General features: G+C 39.8%; 1 protein-coding gene across 2 annotated transcripts in view; it reads left to right on the top strand.

The window, feature by feature from the left end:
- Window positions 1-17,878, top strand: part of LOC135717389 (uncharacterized) — a 71,768-nt gene extending 53,890 nt beyond the window's left edge. For both annotated transcript variants that reach the window (XM_065239450.1, XM_065239451.1), the window contains exon 4: window positions 17,328-17,878. In XM_065239450.1, the coding sequence (XP_065095522.1) occupies window positions 17,328-17,433 (106 nt within the window). In that variant the 3' untranslated portion in view covers window positions 17,434-17,878. The remainder of the gene's footprint in view (window positions 1-17,327) is intronic.
- Window positions 17,879-25,257: the final 7,379 nt, after the last annotated feature.

Below are 25,257 nucleotides of genomic sequence, written 5' to 3'. Positions count from 1 at the left end.
CCTTACTCTACGTTCATTTTTGAACACATCACATTTCGATCCCACACGAATGTCAAACTTGCAATATTGCATAATTCGTAGAAAAATAGTATCCTGCGTCAGCTGAATTGACAACCACAGCTTTAAATACCAGCATGTTGCGGTTTTCAGAGTTGGTTGGAAATGCTACCTAAGATGAAGCTTTAAGGCCCAAACGCAATGTGGACGGAAGCGGAACGGAAACGGAAAGTTTGACAGTTGTCACAAATGACATCAAGATGCCTAACCGAAGTCGATTTGGTTCCAACAAGTTTTCAATCCGACAAGTTGGCTTACTCAGATCGGGCTTTTCCGCTTCCGCTTTCATTGCGCTTGGGCCTTTAGTGTGATAATTTATTAGCTAGAGAATGGCCTTAGAAGAGGGTAGGCAGATAGTAAGATGGGTCATCATGATCATTTTTTCAGAACAATGTTTTTTTGGTTCCATTTGGGGTTTAAAACAACTGTGTAAAATTTGGGGACGATTGGTTGTAACCCGGCTTTCCGCATTGCGTTTGAAATTTGTATTGTAATTAAAGGGTGATACGGTTAAAAATTTGGTCAATATCAACTTGACGTATTTCTTTCAATTTTGCATTTAAAAAACCTGAACACCCCTCATTTTGAAGGTGTGTGTGTGTAGAATGTTGCTCCTATTTTGATTTTGGAATTCACTCTTCAGTTGTCAAAATGCCGTCCAAGCAAGAAGAGCAGCGTATCAAAATTTTGCTCGCGCATCGCGAAAATCCGAGCTACTCGCACGCAAAGTTGGCAAAATCGCTAAAAGTTGCTAAATCAACCGTTACAAATGTAATTAAAGTGTTTGGGGAACGTTTGTCGACAGCCAGGAAGTCTGGATCGGGGGGAAATCGAAAACCGGAAGCCGCTGAGACGACAAAGAGAGTTGCCGGTAGTTTCAAGCGAAACCCTAACCTCTCTCTCCGAGATGCCGCAAATAAGCTGGGTGTATCGTCTACAACCGTGCATCGAGCCAAAAAACGAGCCGGACTATCGACTTACAAGAAGGTAGTGACTCCAAATCGCGATGATAAACAAAATACGACGGCCAAAGCGCGATCCCGGAGGCTGTACACGACGATGCTGACGAAGTTTGACTGCGTGGTAATGGACGACGAAACCTACGTCAAAGTCGACTACAAGCAGCTTCCGGGACAGGAGTTTTATACGGCAAAAGGAAGGGGAAAGGTAGCAGATGTTTTCAAGCTCATGAAACTGTCAAAGTTCGCAAAGAAATATCTGCTTTGGCAAGCCATCTATACCTGTGGCTTGAAAAGCAGCATTTTCATAGCTTCCGGGACTGTCAACCAAGAAATTTACGTGAAAGAGTGTTTGAATAAACGTCTGCTGCCTTTCCTGAAGAAACACGGTTGTTCCGTACTGTTTTGGCCGGATTTGGCATCTTGCCATTACGGTAAAAAGGCCATGGAGTGGTACGCCGCCAACAACGTGCAGGTGGTTCCCAAGGACAAGAACCCTCCCAACACGCCAGAGCTCCGCCCAATTGAGAAATACTGGGCTATTGTCAAGCGGAACCTAAAGAAGACCAAAAAAACTGCTAAGGGCGAGCAGCAGTTCAAGGCAAACTGGCTTTCTGCGGCGAAGAAGGTGGACAAGGTGGCTGTACAAAATCTGATGGCAGGGGTCAAGCGTAAGGCCCGGCAATTCGGATTTGGAAAAGCGGAAGCCTAACTGAATATTTTTCCTGAATTTTATACTAATTGAACTTGAAAAAGAAATTTAATTTGATTTTTTAAATAAACGATTTCACCGATTTACACGCGTTTTCGCTTGACCAAATTTTGACCGTATCACCCTTTAGTATAGGAAAACTTTCTTTTTTGCATCTTTATTACTGGGAAACACAATTTTGCACAAACCACGCATCTAAATACGTTAAAGTATAAAGAAAGTGCCTAACAAGTTTGCCGAAGGATGTGTCGTGCTAGAATGCCCCTAAAAAAAGTTATAGCTGTTCAAAGATCAATGTTTCGAATTAAATGCCAAAAATCCCTTTTTCTGCCAACATTGCCGGTGTACCAATGAAAGTCAGACTCCAAACTGAAATAACTTCGGAGTTTCTTATCTTATCGATTTAGTATGTTTAGATGAATTATTCACAAACAATTTTTGAATCTCATCTCACCCTCCTCACTCATATAAATGAAAGTAAAGCTTCAAACTGCAATAACTTCGGTGTTTCTGATCTTGCCAAGTTGGTATGTTCAGATGTATTCAAAAACATGTGCTCCATTTAATAGGCGTAGTTAGATATGGGGGGGGGGGGGGCTTACTGTATGCTTTCCGGTCCTCACTTATATCAATGAAAGTAAAGATAAAGACTAGAGACGAGTTTCCCATCTCTCGAGTTGTTCGGATGGGTTATTCAAAAACATTTGCTCAATCTCATAAGAGTAGTTGTAAAGCGAGTACCCCCATTCCCTTTCCCTACTCTTTTGGTACAATATACAATGTCAGATACATTCACACAATTGTTGTAATTGATTATATTCTACGATTTCTCAGGGTACTCTTTTCGATGCTCTTCTATCCCCTGTGGCAAATATTGCTGTTGAACTAGGTCTCTGGTGGATTTGATAAGTCAGAAATTAGCTTCACCCCTCATTCAGCCATATCGTTGGCAACCATCAAGGAAGCAACTCGTTGTATCGCATTGAAATAATCTGTATCATTACTCCACTCGTTTGCCGGTTTTTGCATGAAGCCGGTCAAAAGTTAGAAAAGGAATCAGCACTACTAGAAATGAAGTTTGACTTGGGAACCCAACTGAAACGTAGCCCACTCAATTAGCCCAACAAGCGAAATCCGAATGTACCTGTGTCTGAGACGAAACTGGTGAAGATGTATTTGGTTTTTGACGTACGACTACTTCTGTATTTTCTATATGCGGTTGGACCGAATGACAGTTGAATATTTCTAACAAAAGCTTTACATATAAATAATATAGCAATTGTACTAATAATTCAAACAACATATCCTCACTAAAAATGAACGGATAAGTGGATATTAAACATTTACACTACAACAATTTTCGTTTTAAAAACTGCATATAGTAAGCCCCCACCCTCGCTCTCTAACTACGCTTATGAGATTGAGCAAATGTTTTTGAAGAATTCATCTGAACATATCAAATCGGTAAGATAAGAAACTCCGAAAATATTTCAGTTTGGAATCTGACTCCCATTGGTACACCAGCAGTGTTGGCAGAAAAAAGGGATTTTTGGAGTTTAATTCAAATCATAACTTGGAGGCGAACCAGCCCCAGGCTGAAAGCCTCCCTAATAAAGATTAATCAATCAATCAATCAAATCATAAATATTTGAATAGTTATAACTTTTTTTTAAAGATACATTCTAGCACCGTACTTTCTTTGGCAAAGTTGTTAGACACTTACTGGACTATATTTGTAAGTACTTAGTTGCATGGTTCTTGCAAAATTATGGTCTCTAGGGATAAAAATGCAAAAAACTTGGTTTTCCCATACTAATTTCCATTCAAATTTCAAACGCAATGCGGAAAGCCGAGTTACAACCAATCGTCCCCAAATTTTGCACAGTTGTTTGGGACTCCAAATGGAACCAAAAAAGGGTTGTTCTCAATTTGTGAGGTAAAGTTTGCGTTTTTCCATATAACGATGACCCACTCTAGTAGACAGTTCAGTTAGAGTACGGCAGTATGAAAATTGAATAGAAGTTGAAAATGAGCGAAGGGCCATTAATGCGACAATACAAGTCAAACGCACACTTCTTTGCCTAACCCCTTGTTTAATATAGTGCTAAATCCTCTCTGAATTGCTAGTAAAACTTAAAAATAGCAACAATACCTGAGCCAAGAAGTTAAAATGCGTCGCATATTCCACCGCAGGACGATAAATAAATTGCATCACATAACTTTTCCCAAATCGATTCTCAGACGTAGGTACCAATTAGCTCAACGCCGCACCTTATTACAGCTCAAGTGTTTTTCGTTCGCGATTATGTTTAAAAAGCATAAAATTGAAACGACCATCAGGACCGCGAACCTCCCAGCAAGGTTGCTTCCACTCAGTTAGCTATAAAAATGTTTATCATAGATGTAATAATGATACTTTGTACTAGTACGCTACAACAACAGGTTGTGAAGTATGCGTTTGACACCCAAAACCTGTCAATTTCACTGTCAGAGAGTCACAATCAGCGATTTTATGATTCGTGAACGCTCACTCTGAGTGGAAGCAACCCTGCCTGGCAGTAACCTGCAGCAGAAAAACCACTTTCACCTGTTGCTTCTTGCTGTGCTGTTCCAGTAACACAAAGAGGAAAGATCACACTCCTCAGGTACATGTGGGATGAGGACAATTTTGGTGCATTTTTCGCGCGGGTCCTTTTACGCCATTTTCCTCATCCCCTCCTAGCCCAAGCAAAGGCCCTTGCCCTGACGTGTGTCGTCATCGTCATCTTAAAAGTTTGGCAATCACGCGCCACGCCGATGAGAGTAAAATCGAAACAGAGGAATGTGGAATGAGCTCGCGAAATTGCGAAAGTGATTCGGACGGACCTACGGTTATGCTATATGGGGTGAAGCAAAGGTATACCTACTAAACATGCGCTTTTTCACCGCGGGCAATGCCTGAGCCTATGCTCCTCGCTGGTCAACCTTCTTATATGGAGAAGGGGAGGAGATGTGGAAATAAACAAAAAAAAAAGTAAAATGAGCATACAAACATGAGAAAGTTGTGGTGATGTTTTATAACTGAATAAAGGCGTGTTGCGTTAAGGTGAATGATAACCGAGCTGGGGCTGCCTGCTTGGGAAACAACAAGCGAAATGGCAGTGAAAAGTCCTTGCGGCGAATTCCTGCGTGTCTGACTAAATGAATCACACGCGTTGATTCGAGTGTTTCTGTGGCCCCATTTTCGTTCGAGTGGATTCACACGTAATAGGTACATTCCATGCACTTTTTTCTGTTTGAATTGTAATTTCGATTAGTTATAGAGCATTTCCACGCAAAATAGCGAATCGCTTAGAGATAACTCTCTTCGATTTGAATGAAAATTTGCACATATTTTGGTTGCCACCCAAGGTGGTATTTTTCAGTAAAAATGTCACTTATCCGGACTTATGAAAAGGGTGTATGCAAAAAAACTGGTTTTTTTTTTCAAAAAAAAAAACATAACATACCATAACATAACGGTACATTTTATCAAATTGACGACTGGGAAAAAATCCTAATTCGAAAATAATAGACCGTTTTAAAAAGTAGTCCTGGCTTATTTGTTTCGGAAAACTAGTATGTAGAGATGCTTAATAAGTCAAAGTCTTTACACCCAATTAGTGTCATTAAGAATTCTGAGAGGCTGCTGACAACCACTGGTGTGAAATTCGTCTTAGATATAGGCCATTTAGAAAAAAAAACATGATTCATTATGACCGAATTTTAGCATGATTGGCTTAAACAAGTAATTATGCAAAGTTTCATGTAAATCAGAGTAGGTCAAGTCTGACCGTTTCGTCATTTGGCGTGGAACTGTTCATATATGGGACATTATCAACTTGTTTCTCTTCGGTTACGTCTAAAACAGAACGGGTGATTCTGACAGAATGATTTATGAAAAATACATTTTATAGCTGGATATCGTGACTAACATTCGAAAAGTTAATATATAATTTCCTACTTTTAAAATGTCCAATATCGTGAGAATGAGTTAGCTTAAAAAAATCGACGTATTTGATTTTGTAAACAATCAATTCAATCAACGATTTGAGGCAACTGCTAGCTCACTCACAGAAACTAACAACACCAGCTAGTAGGGGAAAGATTCTCCTACCTGATGATGGTGTTTGTTTGCGTGGGTGAGTTAGCAGTTAAGACAACCGTCGATTGAAGTGATTGTTAACAAAAGTAAATACGCCGATTTGAATAGTTACGCTTGAATGAGCTAATTAATATTTTTTTTTACTAGTTCGTTTATTTACTAGGCTCAGTCGTGTGTGACACTTTGCGGAGCCAAAATCAGTAATGTTTGATTTTACATTTTAAATAGCAGTAGTTCTAGGTTAGTACTGGGTACCAATTACTCGTGGCGGGCTCGAGGTTAATGGGTAACAATTTCGATTGGAAGGAGCTAGGTAGGAAACTGGTTTCTGAAGCCTCCTTCAGATACTACTCTCGGGCGGTTGACCAAATCCCGGCTGGGCAGGGGCAAGTAGCACAGGAACAGGAGGATAATAAGACTGGGACACAATGGCGGGAAATTGTTTGGAAAGGATGAGATGGTCACATCAAACTCTAACATCAGACAAACAAAGGAATTCGTAGATCGCCTGCAAGGGAAGATCACGTGTTCCCAATATATCTCTTACTTTACGGAAGGGTTGTCTACCTCGGGCCACTAGGGTATCCAATAGTCGTGCTCTGGAGGCGTCATTACCCGGGCAATACCAAACTGCGTGATCGATGTCATCATAACCGGTTCTGCACCTACATATATTGCTGTCAACGAGGTTTATTCTATAGAGATGTGCGTCTAGCGAGTAGTGGTTGGACATAAGTCTTGACATCACTCGAATGAATCCCCGACTTACATCCAGACCTTTGAACCACGCTCTCGAAGAAACATTTGGAATAATGGAATGTAACCACCGCCCAAGAGAATTACTTGTCCAATCGTTTTGCCAACTCAAAAGAGAACTCTGACGTACTAATGGGAAAAATTCATCATGTGAAATTCTTCTATCATAAATCTCGCCTTGTTATGCGCCCACCTTTGCGAGAGAGTCTGCCTTCTCATTGCCTGGGATTGAGCAATGTGAGGGGACCCATACAAAGGTAATCATATATGATCTTTCGACCAGCAAACTCATCTGCTCCCTTACCTTTGAAAGGAAATAAGATGAGTGCCTACCTTGTTTCATCGACCGAATAGCCTCAATCGAACTGAGACTATCCGAGAAGATGAAGTAATGGTCTATGGGCATATCGGAAATCATCCCCAATGCGAAGTTGATTGCTGCTAGCTCAGCAACATAAACGGAACAAGGTTCCTGAAGTTTCCGAAAGGCGGTTGAGTATTCATTGAAGACGCCGAAGCCAGTGGATCCATCAATGCGTGATCCATCAGTGAAAAATCTTCTATTGCAATTGACTTGTTGGTACTTTTCAGCAAAAATGCGGGGAATTGAGATAGGTCGAAGTTGATCTGGAACTCCTTGAATAGCCTGTTTTATGGAGAGATCATAGTCAATGGGGGAACTGTAGTTAGTAAAGCATACACGAGAGGGGTTATAGCAAGGAAGGCTAATATCCGATGACATATAATTAAGATAGATTCGCACGAATCTAGACTGGATGCTCAATTCGAGCATTTCTTCGAAGTTTTCAATCACAAGGTTGTTACTGACACTACATTTGATCAATAATCTTAATGAGAGCTCCCAGAAACTGCAGGGGTTTTACGCCCGCTAGGACCTCTAGGCTCATATTGTGTGTTGAATGCATACAGCCAAGGGCAATACGTAAACAACGATATTGAACGCGTTCCAGTTTAATTAGGTGGGTTTTTCTTGCCGAGAGGAAGCAAAAAGAGCCATACTCAAGAACTGAAAGAATAGTCGTTTTATATAGTTTAATGAGGTCTTCCGGGTGAGCACCCCACCATGTCCCGGAAATTGATCGTAGAAAGTTGATCCTTTGTTGACACTTTTGTTTCAAATACGTAATGTGGGTACCCCAAGTGCATTTTGTATCAAACCAGACTCCAAGGTATTTGAAGGTTAAAGATTGGGTAATGTCTCTGCTCAAAGGATTTAGACGCAATTGGGCTGGAAACCGCTTCCTTGTTAACACTACCAATTCAGTTTTTTGCGGTGAAAACTCGATCCCTAAATTTCTTGCCCAGAAAGACAGATTATTTAGAGAATTTTGCAATGGTCTTTGCAAGATTTCCGCACGTGTACCTCTCATGGAAACCACGGCATCGTCTGCAAGCTGTCTAAGCGTGCATAGATTATCTAAGCAGTTATCAATATCTTTGACATATAAATTATAAAGTAAGGGACTTAAACATGAACCTTGGGGTAAGCCCATGTAGCTAATTCTAGAAGTTGTCAGTTGACCTAGATTGAAGGTCATTTGTTTTTCTGACAGCAAATTATACAAGAAATTATTCAAAATACCGGGTAGTCCACTACTGTGAAAATTGTCTGACAGTATGTCTATGGAAACCGAATCAAATGCGCCCTTAATATCCAAAAAGACTGAAGCCAATTGCTCCTTGTGCGCAAAGGCCAGTTGAATATCAGATGAAAGCATCGCTAGACAATCGTTTGTTCCTTTACTCTTCCGAAAACCAAATTGCGTATTTGAAAGTAGATTGTTTGATTCAACCCAATGGTCCTTTTTTCTAATAATTTCCTCAGGCATGATAACATAGAGATCGAACGGTAAGAATTGTGATCAGACGCTGGTTTTCCAGGCTTTTGAATAGCTATTACTTTAACCTGTCTCCATGCTGGTGGAACTATATTTAATTCCATAAATGAATTATATAGGTTAAGTAATCGTCTTTTAACGATATCGGGGAGGTTTTTTAGAAGGTCAAATTTGATCATATCGCTTCCCGGAGCAGAGTTATTCGATGAAAGAAGTGCCATTGAAAATTCCAGCATTGTGAATGGTTCATCCAGAGAACCGTTACTTCGGGCTGTATCCCGTAAAGTTGGTTGTGCTGGAACAGAATCTGGACAAATCTTTTGAGCGAAGTCGAATATCCATTGGGAGGAGTATTCTTCACTCTCATTGGAAGATGAGCGGTTTCGCATATAGCGAGCCTTTTTCCAAAGCGTTGTCATCGAGGTTTCTCTAGAAAGTCCCTCGATAAAAGTACGCCAGTAATTTCGTTTCTTTGCTTTTAGTAAGTTTTTAAGCTTTTTTCAAGCTTTAGATACTTTTCAAAAAGCTCAGATCTTTCATGTCTACGATAATCTGTAAAGGCATCGGATTTCTCAAGATACAACTTTGTGCATTCGGGTTGGTCTTCTTTTGAGGGATGCACTTGGAACACGTCGTTTCTGAGCTTCTAATGCGCTTTTGTAGATTAGTTCGGTTAAGAAACGATACTCTTCCAGTGGTGGTAGAGGATCGGTAGAATCAATACCAAGAGTTACCGCCGATACAAATGTTTGCCAATCAATGTTCCTCGTGAGGTCAAAAGGAACTTGAATTGACTGATCTGTTTTTAGACGACTACATTTAATTGAAATAATAATTGGTAAGTGATCACTACCATGGGGATCTTGATAACCTTCCACAGACAATCTAATGATAGTGAGTTAGAGCACAAAGATATGTCAAGACGGCTCTCTCGAGCAGGAGGGTTTGCTATACGTGTTGAATCCTGATGAATGTGGGCGTCTTAGTGGAATACCTGTATAATGAGAGAGAGAAGGATTAGTATTTTCCATTTAATTCCACTACTTTATTTGCTTATCCTTGACAGATACGCGTATTTCGTCTACAATGTGCAGACTTCTTCAGTGTCTTGTACTAATACTCGAGTCGAGTATTAGTACAAGACACTGAAGAAGTCTGCACATTGTAGACGAAATACGCGTATCTGTCAAGGATAAGCAAATAAAGTAGTGGAATTAAATGGAAAATACTAATCCTTCTCTCTCTCATTATATACGTGTTGCTTCACCAGTGTTCAAGATAGTCAAGTTGAAATCGTCGCACAAATCATAGTCATCTATTGTCATCGTATGATTCGCCCCAACCAGTACCGTGTGAGTTCATATCGCCCAGTATTAGAACTGGAGATGGAAGGATATTAACTGAACTCCAAAGCTGACGGCGGTCTATGGAAGTCCTAGGAGGGACATATACAGAAGCTATGCAAAGATCTTTTTCCTCACATTTACTTGGCAAGCGACAATTTCAATGCCTGAAATTATTGGGATTGAGATTTTATAGAAGGAGTGGCACTTTTTGATCCCCAAAAGTACGCCACCATATGAATCATCTCGGTCCAGGCGGATAATGTTAAAATCGTGGAAGTTTAGTTCATCTTCAGAAGAAAGCCAAGTTTCACAGAGTGCAAATATATCACAATCAGAATTGTGAATCAAATACTTGAACGAGTCTAATTTAGGTATTAAACTACGACAGTTCCATTGTAATAAAGTGATCATACCTTGATCCTCACTCGACGAATTATCCATCGAAAGATATGAATTCACCAATGAGGGGCCATGATACAGTCAATTGCTTGAAGTAGTTTCCGACTATAGGAACAAGCAGGTCAATAAGCCCTCGAAGTGGCGATTCGTCGGGAAAGCCTATCAGGCATTCAAAATATTATCCACAATGTCCTTAAATTTAATCTTTCCTCGCTTGGACGGGAGAGTATGAGCTAATTAATGAAATCTCATTATCACGAAAATACTTTTAAGCATTTTACCATCCAAAACATTGAACAAGATTCAGCTTTCTTCACATGCACAAAATAGAAAAATCGAATAGAGGGGTCGATTGAGAAAATTGTCAATGTAGTTATTGAGAGTTTTCTTTATTTCAATGTCATAATTATTTTCTAAATTATTATACTTAAGATCATTTTATTTCCTACAACTGCTTCTCAGACGTCATTTTAATTATTTTATTTATTATGTATATTAATGACATGCGACGAGTTTTACGGTTTTGACAATATAAACAATTTAAATTGAATACAAGTAAAACTAAATTCATGGTAGTTTCGCGGAATCGTGTATTCTCTGTTTTTATTGATAATAAGACAATTGATCGCGTTCAGGAAATTAAATATGATATTTGATAAACTTTATTAAACATTAAATTAAATATCTTGGCGTGATTATTGATGACAAACTCAAGCTCAATTCTCATATTGACAATGTCATCAAGAAAATTGCCAAGAAGTATGGAATTCTATGTCGCTTGAAAAACGATTTAACTATTGGTAGTAAAATACAATTATACAAATCAATCATCTCCCCTCATCTAGACTTTTGCGCTTCCATTTTATTTTTGGCCAATGAAACACAAATATCGAGATTACAGCGTTTGCAGAATAAAGTAATGCGTTTGATTTTAAGATGTAATAGATTCACTTCCTCAACTTTTATGCTGGACGCTTTGCAATGGCTGTCAGTGAAGCAAAGAATTGTATATTTGACTATGGTGTTCATTTTTAAAGTAGTTAACGATTTCCTGCCTCGATATTTGTGTGATCAGATTGAAAGACGAAGTGATTTTCATATATATAACACTAGAAACGCGGATGAAGTAAGAACACCGCATCTTTTGAATAATGCTTCACAAAATTCATTAGTTTTCAAAGGTATAAATGTTTTCAATTCAATGCCAATGACACATCAAGCGTGCAATTACACTTACAGCATTTAAGAGACGCTGCATTTCACATGTAAAAGCTGTTTATTGAGCAGGTAAATTTTAATGAATGGATAAATCATGTATCTTGACGAAGTTATCTCTAACGGCTTATTTTATATGGAGACTGTCATAAAGACATTTTAGTAATTTGCGTAGCATATACAGAAAACTACATTGTTTACCTCGATGGTAATGATAGATTTTTAGTTGTTTTTTTATTTTTCTAGTAGTAATTGTAAAAATAGCTTTGAGTAGTCTACAATGGTTTGAGCCTCACGCGCGGAATACAGGTATAAATTACTAATACGTGGAAATTGTGGCAAAAGCCTTGAATTAGTAAAGGGTTGGCTGGCAGTCGTTTCCTTGGATATAGTCCTGGCACTGCGGAAGCCTAAACGTCACGTGTAAATGGAAGTATTGTCGAGGATTATACTTGGACTCTTGATAACTAGTTACAACTTTGAATGTTTTTGATTGATGCCTATAGCATATTTAACAGGACATTTATATCTGTAATTGTAACCAGCTCGATTTTGTTTGCAAACCTGGTTGAAATGTTTACATTTAATTATCTTAAAGATAACTCGTCCAGCTTTAACCCCAGTTCATGTTGTGATAATTGAAAGCTATTTTAGTCCTGGAGTCAGAAAGTGATATCTCTACTGCAGATTCAGCAACCCATTTCATCATGTCTGGTAATTCCCGTCCATTCCGAGGTCACTTTCACATACAATAAGCCCCGCAAGTAAACACTACCGTTATCATGTGGATAATGGTAGGTACTAATAACACACTTCCACAGTTCGAAACGTGAAGTTTCGAAATCTAGCACGTATTTAGTAGTATATAGAAATAGGCATTTAGGATTGATTAATAATCAGATAGATCTCACCAAATTCTGCCTCCAAAGAGCACTTGCGCTAAAAATTCTTCCGCGTTTTTTTTACAACCGAACACAACATTTTGAATCATAAGCGAAGTTTTTCATTTGCACATAATTGTTGCCACCTAATTCACGTGCATCCTCTGGAAGGCAGAACGGCAGCACCATAAAACGATAAAGAACCGGTAGAGCTCTTTTTGGGAGGGAGGCTAAAACAAAAACCAAACAAATTTTTGTCCTAGAGTTTTCACTTTTGTTGCAATTTCATAAAAAAAACTTCATAAAATAGGATCGATCTTAATTTACACTTATCCACACGTGAAATATAATATTGTTTTAACTTAGCCAAAATATGCGGAAAACAGACAAAATCAACGACAGCGAAAACAAAACTAACCGTTCGCGCACAGAGCCTACTGCGTTTTTCTGTAACTCATTTTTTGATATAGGGGAAATGGATGTAATGACGGCCTAAATGCCCCTAATTTGGGGCCATACATAAATTCAGCAATCGACTAAATTTTCAATGACGCGTTCGTCTAGATAAAATTGATAAATAGCAGATTTTTAGCGATGGGCCCATTCTTAGATTCATAGGCCAACGTTAGAGCCATGTCCCTTATGTTTAAATGTCAAGCCTTCATAAACGCTTCCTGTCCCTTTTTTCAATTCTGTATGAAACTTGAACACTATCCTCCACCTCTCTTTTGCCTATCCTCATGGTTATGGATCAAAAGCTATCGGACGGAATGGTTCATTAGATTGAAATGTGGATAGTGAGATATTGAACATTGAAATTGAAATCCAGTATACTTAAATCTTTAAGATTTTAGCTAATTAAATACTGAGACTTGACACTCAATCTTGGATATTCCAATATTCAGAAGGAAATTTTGATTGGGATTAGAGTTCCAGGATAATTTTATATTCCATGAAATTGCGTAACCAATGAACCAATGAACCAAGTTTGTGCCGGTATTCAGTCATTTTGACTGACGCCTTATTTTTTCAAATGGTGTGCTCGATATTTTTCAATAAATCGTAGCATGAAAACGGCTAATCTAATCTAAATGACGTCTAAGATAAAATTACAGTTCCCTTTAAATTCTTCACAACATTATCTATAATTATTAAAAAAAACAAAGTCCATGAAATTCTCATCAGGATACTATTGGGATGCTCTTACCTCTTTTGGAACTCCTCTCTGAATTCCTTGGCATATCTTTAAAACTATCTTTTGAATTCACTTGGAATACTCCTTAGATTTGCCTCCTGGAATACCTTGAATTTTCCATAAAGTTTGCTTCTGTGTGTGTGTGTCATCCTCTACCCCTCACCCAGCTGGGAGCGTTGAACAAATAGAACTGCGAATAATTTGATCAAATCTAATGCTCCGTAATGGTGCCCTTTATGTTGTGAAGATCAGTACTTTAAAAAGGATAAAATTTGAGGCAAGACAAGGCGTCCTCAACAAGTTTAAGAAAAAGGATATACTAATTGTCCAGGTACAGTAAAATATCACATAAAGTCTGGAACGCGCAAAAATTGGTCAACTTCAAATTGGTGTATTTCTGTAAAAATGTGCTTAAACGGTTATAAATCGGGTCCTGGCTAGCCTCCCAAAATTTGAACTACTTTAGTAAAAAAAACTGACTTGGCACAAACCATTTCAAGTTTGTATGGGAATTACTATGGGAAAACTTATGTTTTTGTTCATATCTATCTAAGAATTCACCACATCACTATGCTTTTAAAAATCATAGCAGTGATTGTAGCAAATTTTCTCAGCTACAATTTCGGTGAAAACTACTTTTCAATCAAAAGTAAGGAACAAATGTTATTAATGATTCAAGTCACTGGTGTCTTATGATTATGCTAATTCAACTGTTCAGCAGGCAACATTGGTGTTTCTGGTGCGAATAATAGAGCACAAATATCATGGCTACTATGTCACACTGCAGAATACAGTGTTGCCCACTGAACAGCTGCTTGATCATGCCATAAGATTATCAATCTCTTAAACACTTAATAACAATTTAATTTGACATATGACTGAAAAACTATATTCCGCAAAGTTGTAGCTTAGAAAATTTCCCGTAAGAATAACGTCCTAACGTCTCCATCCGGGACGTCGCTGGCAAGCTCAGTGTCTCCCATACTACTGTGCAGTGGGCCAAGAAACGAGCCGGGTTGTCGACGTTTAAGAAGGTGAAGGTGGCGAACCGAGATTACAAACAAAACACGTCGGCAAAGCAGCGGTCCCGAAAGCTGTATACAAATCTGCTCACAAAGTTCAACTGTGTCGTCATGGATGACGAAACTTATGTGAAGGCGGATTTCAAGCAGCTTCCGGGACAGGAGTTTCATGCCGCATCAGGAAAAGGGAAGGTGGCTGAAATTTTCAAAACCATCAAACTATCGAAGTTCCCGAAAAACTATCTCGTCTGGCAGGCCATATGCACGTGTGGTCTAAAAAGCGGCATTTTCATTACTACGGGAACCATCAATCAAGAGATCTACGTCCAGAAGTGCCTGGAAAAGCGGCTGCTACCATTCCTGAAGCAACATAATAGACCTGTGCTGTTCTGGCTGGACTTGGCGAGCTGCCACTATGGGAAAAAGGCAATCGAGTGGTACGATGCGATCAACATGGTTGTCGATGAGACCACTGTGCAAAATTTAATGGAAGGAGTTAAGCGGAAGGCACGGCAGTTTGTATTTGGCAAACCAAAAGAATAAACGAACATTTTTCCTTTAAATATATGAATTGAACTACCGAAAGAAAAATAAGAAGATCTTTGTGATATGAATTTTGACTGAAAGAAACGATTTTTTGTCGACCAATTTTTGCGCGTTCCAGTCTTTAGACGCTCTTATTCGCATTATCTATTCAGGGATAAAAGGAAAAGAAGAGCCTGGGAAACCCACAATAACCGCGGCAACAGCCAGCAAACGATGACCTATCGTATTTATTTTCCTCTGTTCGGGACCTAACACCACTGCGACCAGTAATTTGTAGTACATCCCGTGTCCTTAGTTTAGTGCATGTCGTATTACTCCATCACTATAGAGAAATGATGAAGTATTCGATTTTTTTACAGTTGTCATTCTTGCATTTATCGCAAGGATGCGACTCTAATTGAAAGGTCCCGCCATTTATACCCTTCAGAGTGTTGGAATACCCTCCAAAAACGTGCCCCTTTGTCAGTCAAAATTGGATTCCTTAGCAACAAATAATGACCATGCATCAGAACCCTAGTCTTAACCACTTCAAACTAGAGAACAACGAATAGAAGATTAGGAACCACATAGATGAAGACTAACTCACTCATTTTTTTTCCTTGTTTCAAGATCATCCTCGGTGGACAAAGTCGAGTCTTGTCACTATCAGCAAGGCATAAAAAGTAACAAGGACTAAGATTTTGATTACTGAAAAATCCTGTTCCCCTAGTTTGAAGTAGTCGGGACTAGGAATCGGTGGTAGATCTTACATCCCGGAACGTACCACGAAAAGGTGATCTATCCACGTTACGTGGCATTCGGGCAACGTATTTAGTTTTTGAATATGCATTTTATGTTATATAGGGGAAGTGGATGTAATGTGGGCCTAAATACCCCTAATTTGGGACCATACATAAATTCAGCAATCGACTAAATTTTCAATGTTAATCAAAAATATCCTTGAGTACCGTCCCAATGACGCGTTAAATTGATAAATAGCAGATTTTTAGCAATGGGCCAACTTTAGCGCCATTTCCCCTACTGGAATAAATTTAATTTTTACTAAATGGATGGATCTCTCTAAAGTTTGAACCGGATCCTGTTCTTCTCCAAACTGCTTAACTTTCACCACTCCTCTTTCTATACACTTCTTCCATTCACAATACCGATTCCATATACCATACTTCCACTACCATCCATTCTTCTCTTCTGAACTCGTGACTTCTGAAGCCATCCTTCATCTTCAAAATTCCTTCGTCTCAACAGTATAGCTTTTCTCTCGTTCCCACTGTTATTCTACAACTTCGATACAGGACTTCACAAACCCTTCACAAATACCAAACCATTCCTTCACCCTCTCCTCCTTCTCCTCCAACCTTCATCGACGAAACGGCAATACTCTCGCCTCCAGACCGGTGACAAGGCCTATACTAACAGCTATGTTTGACAGTAGGCAGCATGTCCGGGGCCCAAATCGTTTGTTTTGCTGTACTGGGCCCGCTGTCACCATATACAATGTTGCCTACGAGCCTGCCTCCGGGCTGCTCGCCTCTTATAAAAAAGAATTCTACTCAATTTTCAACTAAAAAAAACAAACGACCGAATCAATGCCACCAAGGGGCTGTTCATAAACTACGTAGACAGTTTTTTTTTGGATTTTTGACCCCCCCCCTCCCCCTGCGTAGACAATTGTCAATACATTTTTTTTTATTTGTATGGGCCGTGGATAATTGTAAAGCCCTCCCCCCCTAAACTGTCTACGTAGTTTATAAACAGCCCCCAAAAAGACTGCATCAACCGACCAACCGTACCAACACAATACCGAAAAATCACTTACGTGAAAAAAAAACCGAAAAATCGTGACTGCTTTTTAAAATGCCAACCGATTGCGGGCAGAGCCTACTGTCTTCGTTTCTCTCCATAAACATTGCTGCTCCTTCAAAATTAATTTAGAATTATTATCAGAATCCGATTCTCTCGATTCTTATGCATGAGCATGAGAATTTTTCAATTGAAAAATTCTCATGCTCATGCATAACTGATCATCATCATGAAGGTAATTTACCATGGTAAGGGAAAGCAGTGATGCATTTGATGGAGACGTCACGTCACTTCAAAGATCAAATGATTTAAATCCTGTGTACACTTCTCGTCAGAAAGTAGTTGATTAAGCCAACATATGTAACTCTCTCAAATATAGTATGACTGCGTGAGTTCCAACAGTGTGGCTCTCCTCACGAATGATGTTTCGAGCTCTAATTATTCCATTTCATTTTAGGATGCATCCAACGCTGGGAGCAAGCCTGACCACTCACCTATCGGAGGTTACCGATGCCATCAGACAGCATGACTGTGCGCGATTTGTGTGTCATCAGCGAACGTAAAACTCACAAACACACATCCACATCTGTGAACGAATAAGCAATAGACAACCAGGATCTGGTGGTTCAAAAGATTTTATATTAAAATTGCGTTTATCAAAAAAAAAAAAAGCGGGACACTACGAGTATGTTACCTATCCAGGTGTTGAGTTGGATTTCAAAGTAAGACCCGAAGGTTCGAAGATAGACCCGATGCAACCCAAGACCTGACCACACACACATTAACCCACATACATACACCTACATACCGTATTTTGAAATGCCAAAGGATGATTAGGAAGCGCGAACTGAGCTAAAAGAGGAAGGAGAATTAAAAATTGTGTTAAGTTTAAGGTTCGGAAGACAGTATCGTTTGTATTTAGTGCCTTTAGATAATAATTGCATAAAATTCAGAGCCAAGCGCAACATTTTGCATCCATCTGATGAATATTTACACTAGGAGCTTATCGCGGACGGACGGACGAATAACGTAACGATGTTTATGAATAATCAAACCCTAACTTATTATAGCGCTGAGACCTTTCCACGTTTTTTGGGGCCAAAACAAATGTCTGACAAAATGAGAAATCTCGCATATTTATTATGATTTTATTTAAATTAATGTGAGCGATTATTTAATTCGTAATTTATTCGCGTGTTCCCTTATAGTTTCGCATTGCGGACAGATAGACCATAATCGTTTTAATGTCAAACAAGATGAACCACGTAACAAATTTTCCCTGTCAGCAGGAAGAAGATGAGATTGCACATTTTGTCACGACTTCATTGACCGAACTAACAGAACAAACACTAAATGACGATGTTGAACGTAATGTCCACTTACACATTCGATGTTAATTAGGTTTACTGACGACACTACGTATATGAAGTGTTATAAACAATAGAGATAGGTTATTTACTATTTAGTCTTGTTTAAAGCAGAAGGATAGGACGTTATTGTGATTTGAAATCAGCGGCGAAGATTTAATAAAGAAATGTATAAGAAGAGGTTTGGAGATTTTAATTACTGCGAATGATGTATCACACTTCATGAAATATGTTAGAAATTTAAAACTATTCGGAATACATAAGGTATGTTGCCAATTTATGCATACTTCACAATGCTCTTTTTGCGGTATGTATCCCCGACCATGACGTTTACCGATCATGATGACATGATCGTTGATCAATTGCTGCAAAAAATTGTGTTTATTTTTTAAGTATGCCATTCGATTACCTCTGGCTTGAAACGGATAATGTGATTCGAATCATCGATCGGTTGTATCGTTATCGAGAAATCTTTAAAAACGTACCATGTAAATGGTGAATCAGCGGTGCCACCCGGTTAAACAAACCCGTGTAAAAAAGACAGTAACAAAAAACCGTGTTCATCCAATTACCATGTCAAATTTTAAGGATAGACATTAATGATCAATAATTGAATCGTATTTAGACGCTTGGTCCTGGATTAATGTCGATGGAGATAACGCCTAAAGGTATGCAATGGTTCATATACTGTCACATCTTATGGGATTTTCACTTATGGGGGTTGTGGTGGATTATCTCATTTATTTCAATATATACCGCTATACTGTCTTCGACAAAGCTGTTGTACTGAGATAGACCAACAAGCTTGTGTCATTGTATTCAGGTTTAATTGGGAACTACGCCACTAGAGGCGCTTCACTTTTATGTAACTTATGACGGGCGCGGTCCAACATAGAATATTTCATTATCCTGACCATATAGAAAGTTACTGGCTTGAGCAAAGTTTTGACGTAGGACTACGTCTGTGATTTCTATCTGGGGGTACACTTTTTGAAAACCAAAAATGGAACATGTAACAAAATTATGAAAGATTTTGAACGTTAATAACTCAGCTGTCCCTGGACCAATTTCAATAATTTTATCACCAATCGATCAGAAAAATTGCTACGCATCTGCTAACCTTAAGACTTTCTCATTTTTGAAAACGTCACCATTGAAAATTGCACTAATGTGCAACTGTTGTTACGATAGTTAAAATCGCGAAAAGCGATTTCCCTAACACAGATTTCAAAGTTGAATTCCATCCGGTCTCACCAAACGGTGTTTCTTCAATGAGTGGTGGTGTTCTCCAGTACACAACGAAAGGCTGCCTGCAAGCAGCGTGCACCTGGCCACATGAGCATACATAGAAGGAGGAAGAAGCCGCACCGGAATCAGTAGCTCTTCGTGAGTCGCTGTGGGCCATCTATGTCAAGCGCGTCAAACTAAAGAGTACAAACAGAGAGAACCTCACTCAAATTCCTATTCCTACACAAAACACTGCAGTTAACAAATAAGATTTATTATATAAGACCACGTAGTTCTACGTCACCATTGCGTTCAACCCCTTAGGGCTGTCCCTTGTAGTTTATCAAGTGACCAAGTCCTTTCGGATGGTGACCATATTAGTTCAGAACTCTCTCTCTCTCTCTCTCTAGGCAGCGCTAGTGTGCACATGAGCTTCCTATACAAGCTGTATCTCAAAATCCTGGTCATATAGAAGGTTACTGTCTTGAGCAAAGTTGTTCAGGTGATCATTAGACTGATGCAAAATTTGAAATTTTCGCTCCACAGTACTCAAACGGTTTCAAATCACGTCCTGATTAGACTCCCAAAATTTAAACTCATTTGGCAAGAAACTGGCTTGGCACAAACTATTCGAAGTGTATATGGAAATTACTATGGGAAAACCAAAGTTTTTGTTCATTGTCTTCTACCCATTTTCCATATTGCTTTTTCAAAAATTTCTATATCTATTCTTACGGTAAATTTTCTAAGCTACAACTTTGCAGAATATCGTTTTTCAGCCAAATGTCAAATTAAATTGTTATTAATCGTTTGAGAGATTGATAACCTTATGGCATGATCAAGCAGCTGTTCTGTGGGCAACACTGTATTCTGCAGTGTGACATAGTAGCCATGATATTTGTGCTCTATTCTTCGCACCAGAAACACCAATGTTGCCTGCTGAACAGTTGAATGAGCATAATCATAAGACACCAGCGACTTGAATCATTAATAACTTTTGTTCGTTGCATTTCATTGAAAAGTGGTTCTCAACAAAGTTGTAGCTGAGAAAATTTGCTACAATCACTGTTATAATTTTCAAAAGCATATTCATGTGGTGAATTGTTAGACAGATATGAACAAAAATATAAGTTTTCCCATAGTAATTCCCATATAAACTTGAAATGGTTTGTGCCAAGTCAGTTTCTTACTAAAGTAGTTCAAATTCTGGGAGGCTAAGCTGGGCCCAATTTGGAACCGTTTAAGCATAGTGGAGTGAAACTTTCAAATTTTGCATCAGTCCTAGTGATCATGTTCTTTTGTATGGTGTTCATATTAATTCAGAACTCTCTCACTACGCAGCGCTAGTATGCAAACTTCCTATATAAACTGTATCTCGAGAACCTGGCCATATAGAACGTTGCTGTCTTCAGCAAAGTTGTTCAGGTGCCAAGTCCTTTTGTATAGTGTTCATATTATTAAAGAACTCTCTCACTACGCAGCGCTAGTGTTCATATGAACTTTCTCAATATGTTATGTCTGGAAAACTTGTCCATATAAGATGTTGCTGTACAATGTGAGGACACGAAACGGAATAGGGATGACGTGTAGAGAGGCTGTAAATCGATTTCAGCCGCCATTCTAAAATGCAAGATGGTGGTGATCAATTCAAGAAAAACTGTCAAATACTCTACAATATGGGTATTTTCGGAAAGGGAACGACGTGTAGAGGCTAGAAATCGATGCCAGACGCCATTTTGAAATCTATGGGTATTTTCGGATAGGGGACGACGTGTAGATTTTCTTGAAATGACGTCTGGCATCGATTTCCGGCTTCTACACGTCGTCTCCTTTTCGGAAATATCCATATTGTAGGGTATTTGACAGTTTTTATTGAACCGATGGCCTCCAGCTTGGATTTCAAAATGGCATCTGGCATCGATTTCCGGCCTCTACACGTCATCCCATAATGTAGGGTATTTGACAGTTTTTCTTGAACCGATGGCCACCATCTTGCAAATGGTGCGTGTAGCTATCGGGCTATGAGACACATTAAAAAGATTTATTATAGTATAAGGAAAAATTAACGAATATAAATTGCAAATGAGCTATGGTAATGTTTCATGAATCGCAATTGATGATTTCTTGAGGTAAGTAATCTCGCTAAATAACCAAAAGTGCGTGCTTAGCTGTGCAACAATAGGCAATTAACCCTATCAACATAAAAATCATTAATTTGAAGGAAGTAATGAAATTTGTTTTGTTAGCGGAATGCTTAAATAAAACAACAAAAAAGATTTATCTTCAGATACGTATTTCGGCTACAATGTGCAGTCTTCATCAGTGTCATTCCCACTAAAGACTTATCATAATTAGCTGATTCTCCTAAGCATATACATTTAAGCGCAAGTCTTTAAATTTTCATTCAAATATTTAACTTCTTTTTCAAAAGTTTGAATTGAAATGCTGTTCTTTTAAAATTTGATTGTCATGGCAACATTTGTGGTGCTAAATTTGTTGGTTTACTCAAATAAGCTATAAGCTAATAGCTTGAAATGGCGAAGGCGAAGACACGTAGACGAAGACAAAGACAAAGACAAAGACAAAGACAAAGACAAAGACAAAGACACGAAGACACGAAGACACGAAGACACGAAGACACGAAAACACGAATACATGAAGACATGAAGACACGAAGACACGAAGACACGAAGACACGAAGACACGAAGACACGAAGACATGAAGACATGAAGACACGAAGACATGAAGACACGAAGACATGAAGACACGAAGACATGAAGACATGAAGACATGAAGACACGAAGACATGAAGACACGAAGACATGAAGACATGAAGACACGAAAACACAAAGACACGAAGACACGAAGACACGAAGACACGAAGACATGAAGACATGAAGACATGAAGACATGAAGACACGAAGACATGAAGACATGAAGACACGAAGACATGAAGACATGAAGACACGAAGACATGAAGACGTGAAGACACGAAGACACGAAGACATGAAGACATAAAGACACGAAGCCATGAAGACATGGAGACACGAAGACACGAAGACACGAAGCCATGAAGACATGAAGACACGAAGATACGAAGACACGAAGACACGAAGGCACGAAGACACGAAGACATGAAGACATGAAGACACGAAGCCACGAAGCCACGAAGCCACGAAGACACGAAGACACGAAAACACAAAGACACGAAGACACGAAGACACGAAGACATGAAGATATGAAGACACGAAGACACGAAGACACGAAGACACGAAGACAAAGACGAAGGCTAAAGCTAAGGCGACTTCAGCAAATTCAGGATTTTTGTACATCTAATCGGACCCTGAAAATCTAGGAGCCAGTTTTGTATTTATCTGTCTGTCTGTCTGTCTGTCTGTCTGTCTGTCTGTCTGTCTGTCTGTCTGTCTGTCTGTCTGTCTGTCTGTCTGTCTGTCTGTCTGTCTGTCTGTCTGTCTGTCTGTCTGTCTGTCTGTCTGTCTGTCTGTCTGTCTGTCTGTCTGTCTGTCTGTCTGTCTGTCTGTCTGTCTGTCTGTCTGTCTGTCTGTCTGTCTGTCTGTCTGTCTGTCTGTCTGTCTGTCTGTCTGTCTGTCTGTCTGTCTGTCTGTCTGTCTGTCTGTCTGTCTGTCTGTCTGTCTGTCTGTCTGTCTGTCTGTCTGTCTGTCTGTCTGTCTGTCTGTCTGTCTGTCTGTCTGTCTGTCTGTCTGTCTGTCTGTCTGTCTGTCTGTCTGTCTGTCTGTCTGTCTGTCTGTCTGTCTGTCTGTCTGTCTGTCTGTCTGTCTGTCTGTCTGTCTGTCTGTCTGTCTGTCTGTCTGTCTGTCTGTCTGTCTGTCTGTCTGTCTGTCTGTCTGTCTGTCTGTCTGTCTGTCTGTCTGTCTGTCTGTCTGTCTGTCTGTCTGTCTGTCTGTCTGTCTGTCTGTCTGTCTGTCTGTCTGTCTGTCTGTCTGTCTGTCTGTCTGTCTGTCTGTCTGTCTGTCTGTCTGTCTGTCTGTCTGTCTGTCTGTCTGTCTGTCTGTCTGTCTGTCTGTCTGTCTGTCTGTCTGTCTGTCTGTCTGTCTGTCTGTCTGTCTGTCTGTCTGTCTGTCTGTCTGTCTGTCTGTCTGTCTGTCTGTCTGTCTGTCTGTCTGTCTGTCTGTCTGTCTGTCTGTCTGTCTGTCTGTCTGTCTGTCTGTCTGTCTGTCTGTCTGTCTGTCTGTCTGTCTGTCTGTCTGTCTGTCTGTCTGTCTGTCTGTCTGTCTGTCTGTCTGTCTGTCTGTCTGTCTGTCTGTCTGTCTGTCTGTCTGTCTGTCTGTCTGTCTGTCTGTCTGTCTGTCTGTCTGTCTGTCTGTCTGTCTGTCTGTCTGTCTGTCTGTCTGTCTGTCTGTCTGTCTGTCTGTCTGTCTGTCTGTCTGTCTGTCTGTCTGTCTGTCTGTCTGTCTGTCTGTCTGTCTGTCTGTCTGTCTGTCTGTCTGTCTGTCTGTCTGTCTGTCTGTCTGTCTGTCTGTCTGTCTGTCTGTCTGTCTGTCTGTCTGTCTGTCTGTCTGTCTGTCTGTCTGTCTGTCTGTCTGTCTGTCTGTCTGTCTGTCTGTCTGTCTGTCTGTCTGTCTGTCTGTCTGTCTGTCTGTCTGTCTGTCTGTCTGTCTGTCTGTCTGTCTGTCTGTCTGTCTGTCTGTCTGTCTGTCTGTCTGTCTGTCTGTCTGTCTGTCTGTCTGTCTGTCTGTCTGTCTGTCTGTCTGTCTGTCTGTCTGTCTGTCTGTCTGTCTGTCTGTCTGTCTGTCTGTCTGTCTGTCTGTCTGTCTGTCTGTCTGTCTGTCTGTCTGTCTGTCTGTCTGTCTGTCTGTCTGTCTGTCTGTCTGTCTGTCTGTCTGTCTGTCTGTCTGTCTGTCTGTCTGTCTGTCTGTCTGTCTGTCTGTCTGTCTGTCTGTCTGTCTGTCTGTCTGTCTGTCTGTCTGTCTGTCTGTCTGTCTGTCTGTCTGTCTGTCTGTCTGTCTGTCTGTCTGTCTGTCTGTCTGTCTGTCTGTCTGTCTGTCTGTCTGTCTGTCTGTCTGTCTGTCTGTCTGTCTGTCTGTCTGTCTGTCTGTCTGTCTGTCTGTCTGTCTGTCTGTCTGTCTGTCTGTCTGTCTGTCTGTCTGTCTGTCTGTCTGTCTGTCTGTCTGTCTGTCTGTCTGTCTGTCTGTCTGTCTGTCTGTCTGTCTGTCTGTCTGTCTGTCTGTCTCGGAAACTACTGAACCGATTGGCGTGAAAATTTGTATACAGGGGTTTTTGGGGCCGTGGAAGGTTCTTATGATGGTTCGAGTCTATATATATATTATATATATATATTATCTATCTATCTATATATATAAAAATGAATTTCTGTCTGTCTGTCTATCTGTCTGTCTGTCTGTCTGTCTGTCTGTCTGTCTGTCTGACCCTTATAGACTCGGAAACTACTGAACCGATTGGCGTGAAAATTTGTATACAGGGGTTTTTGGGGCCGTGGAAGGTTCTTATGATGGTTCGAGACCCCTCCCCCTTCTGTAAGGGGGGGCTCCCATACAAATGAAACAGAAATTTCTGCATAACTCGAGAACTAATCAAGCAAATGGAACCAAATTAGGCATGTGGGGGCGAGTGTGGGGGTATAAGGAAATAATCATAGGGGGTAGCCCCTTAGATAATAGGGGGGGGCTACGTACAATATAGCATGCTTTTTTTTAAATCGGCGCATAAACTCAAGCTAATATTGAATCCCGAGCAAGACCGGGCACACTCAGCTAGTATATATATATATAAATCCTTCTTCTTTCCTTTAT

Source organism: Ochlerotatus camptorhynchus, unplaced genomic scaffold (genome assembly GCF_037179485.1).
Source record: "Ochlerotatus camptorhynchus isolate MF236.1 unplaced genomic scaffold, CSIRO-AGI_Acam_v1.1 ptg000055l, whole genome shotgun sequence".
Classification (NCBI taxonomy): domain Eukaryota; kingdom Metazoa; phylum Arthropoda; class Insecta; order Diptera; family Culicidae; genus Ochlerotatus; species Ochlerotatus camptorhynchus.
This window is presented reverse-complemented; position numbering and strand designations above follow the sequence as displayed.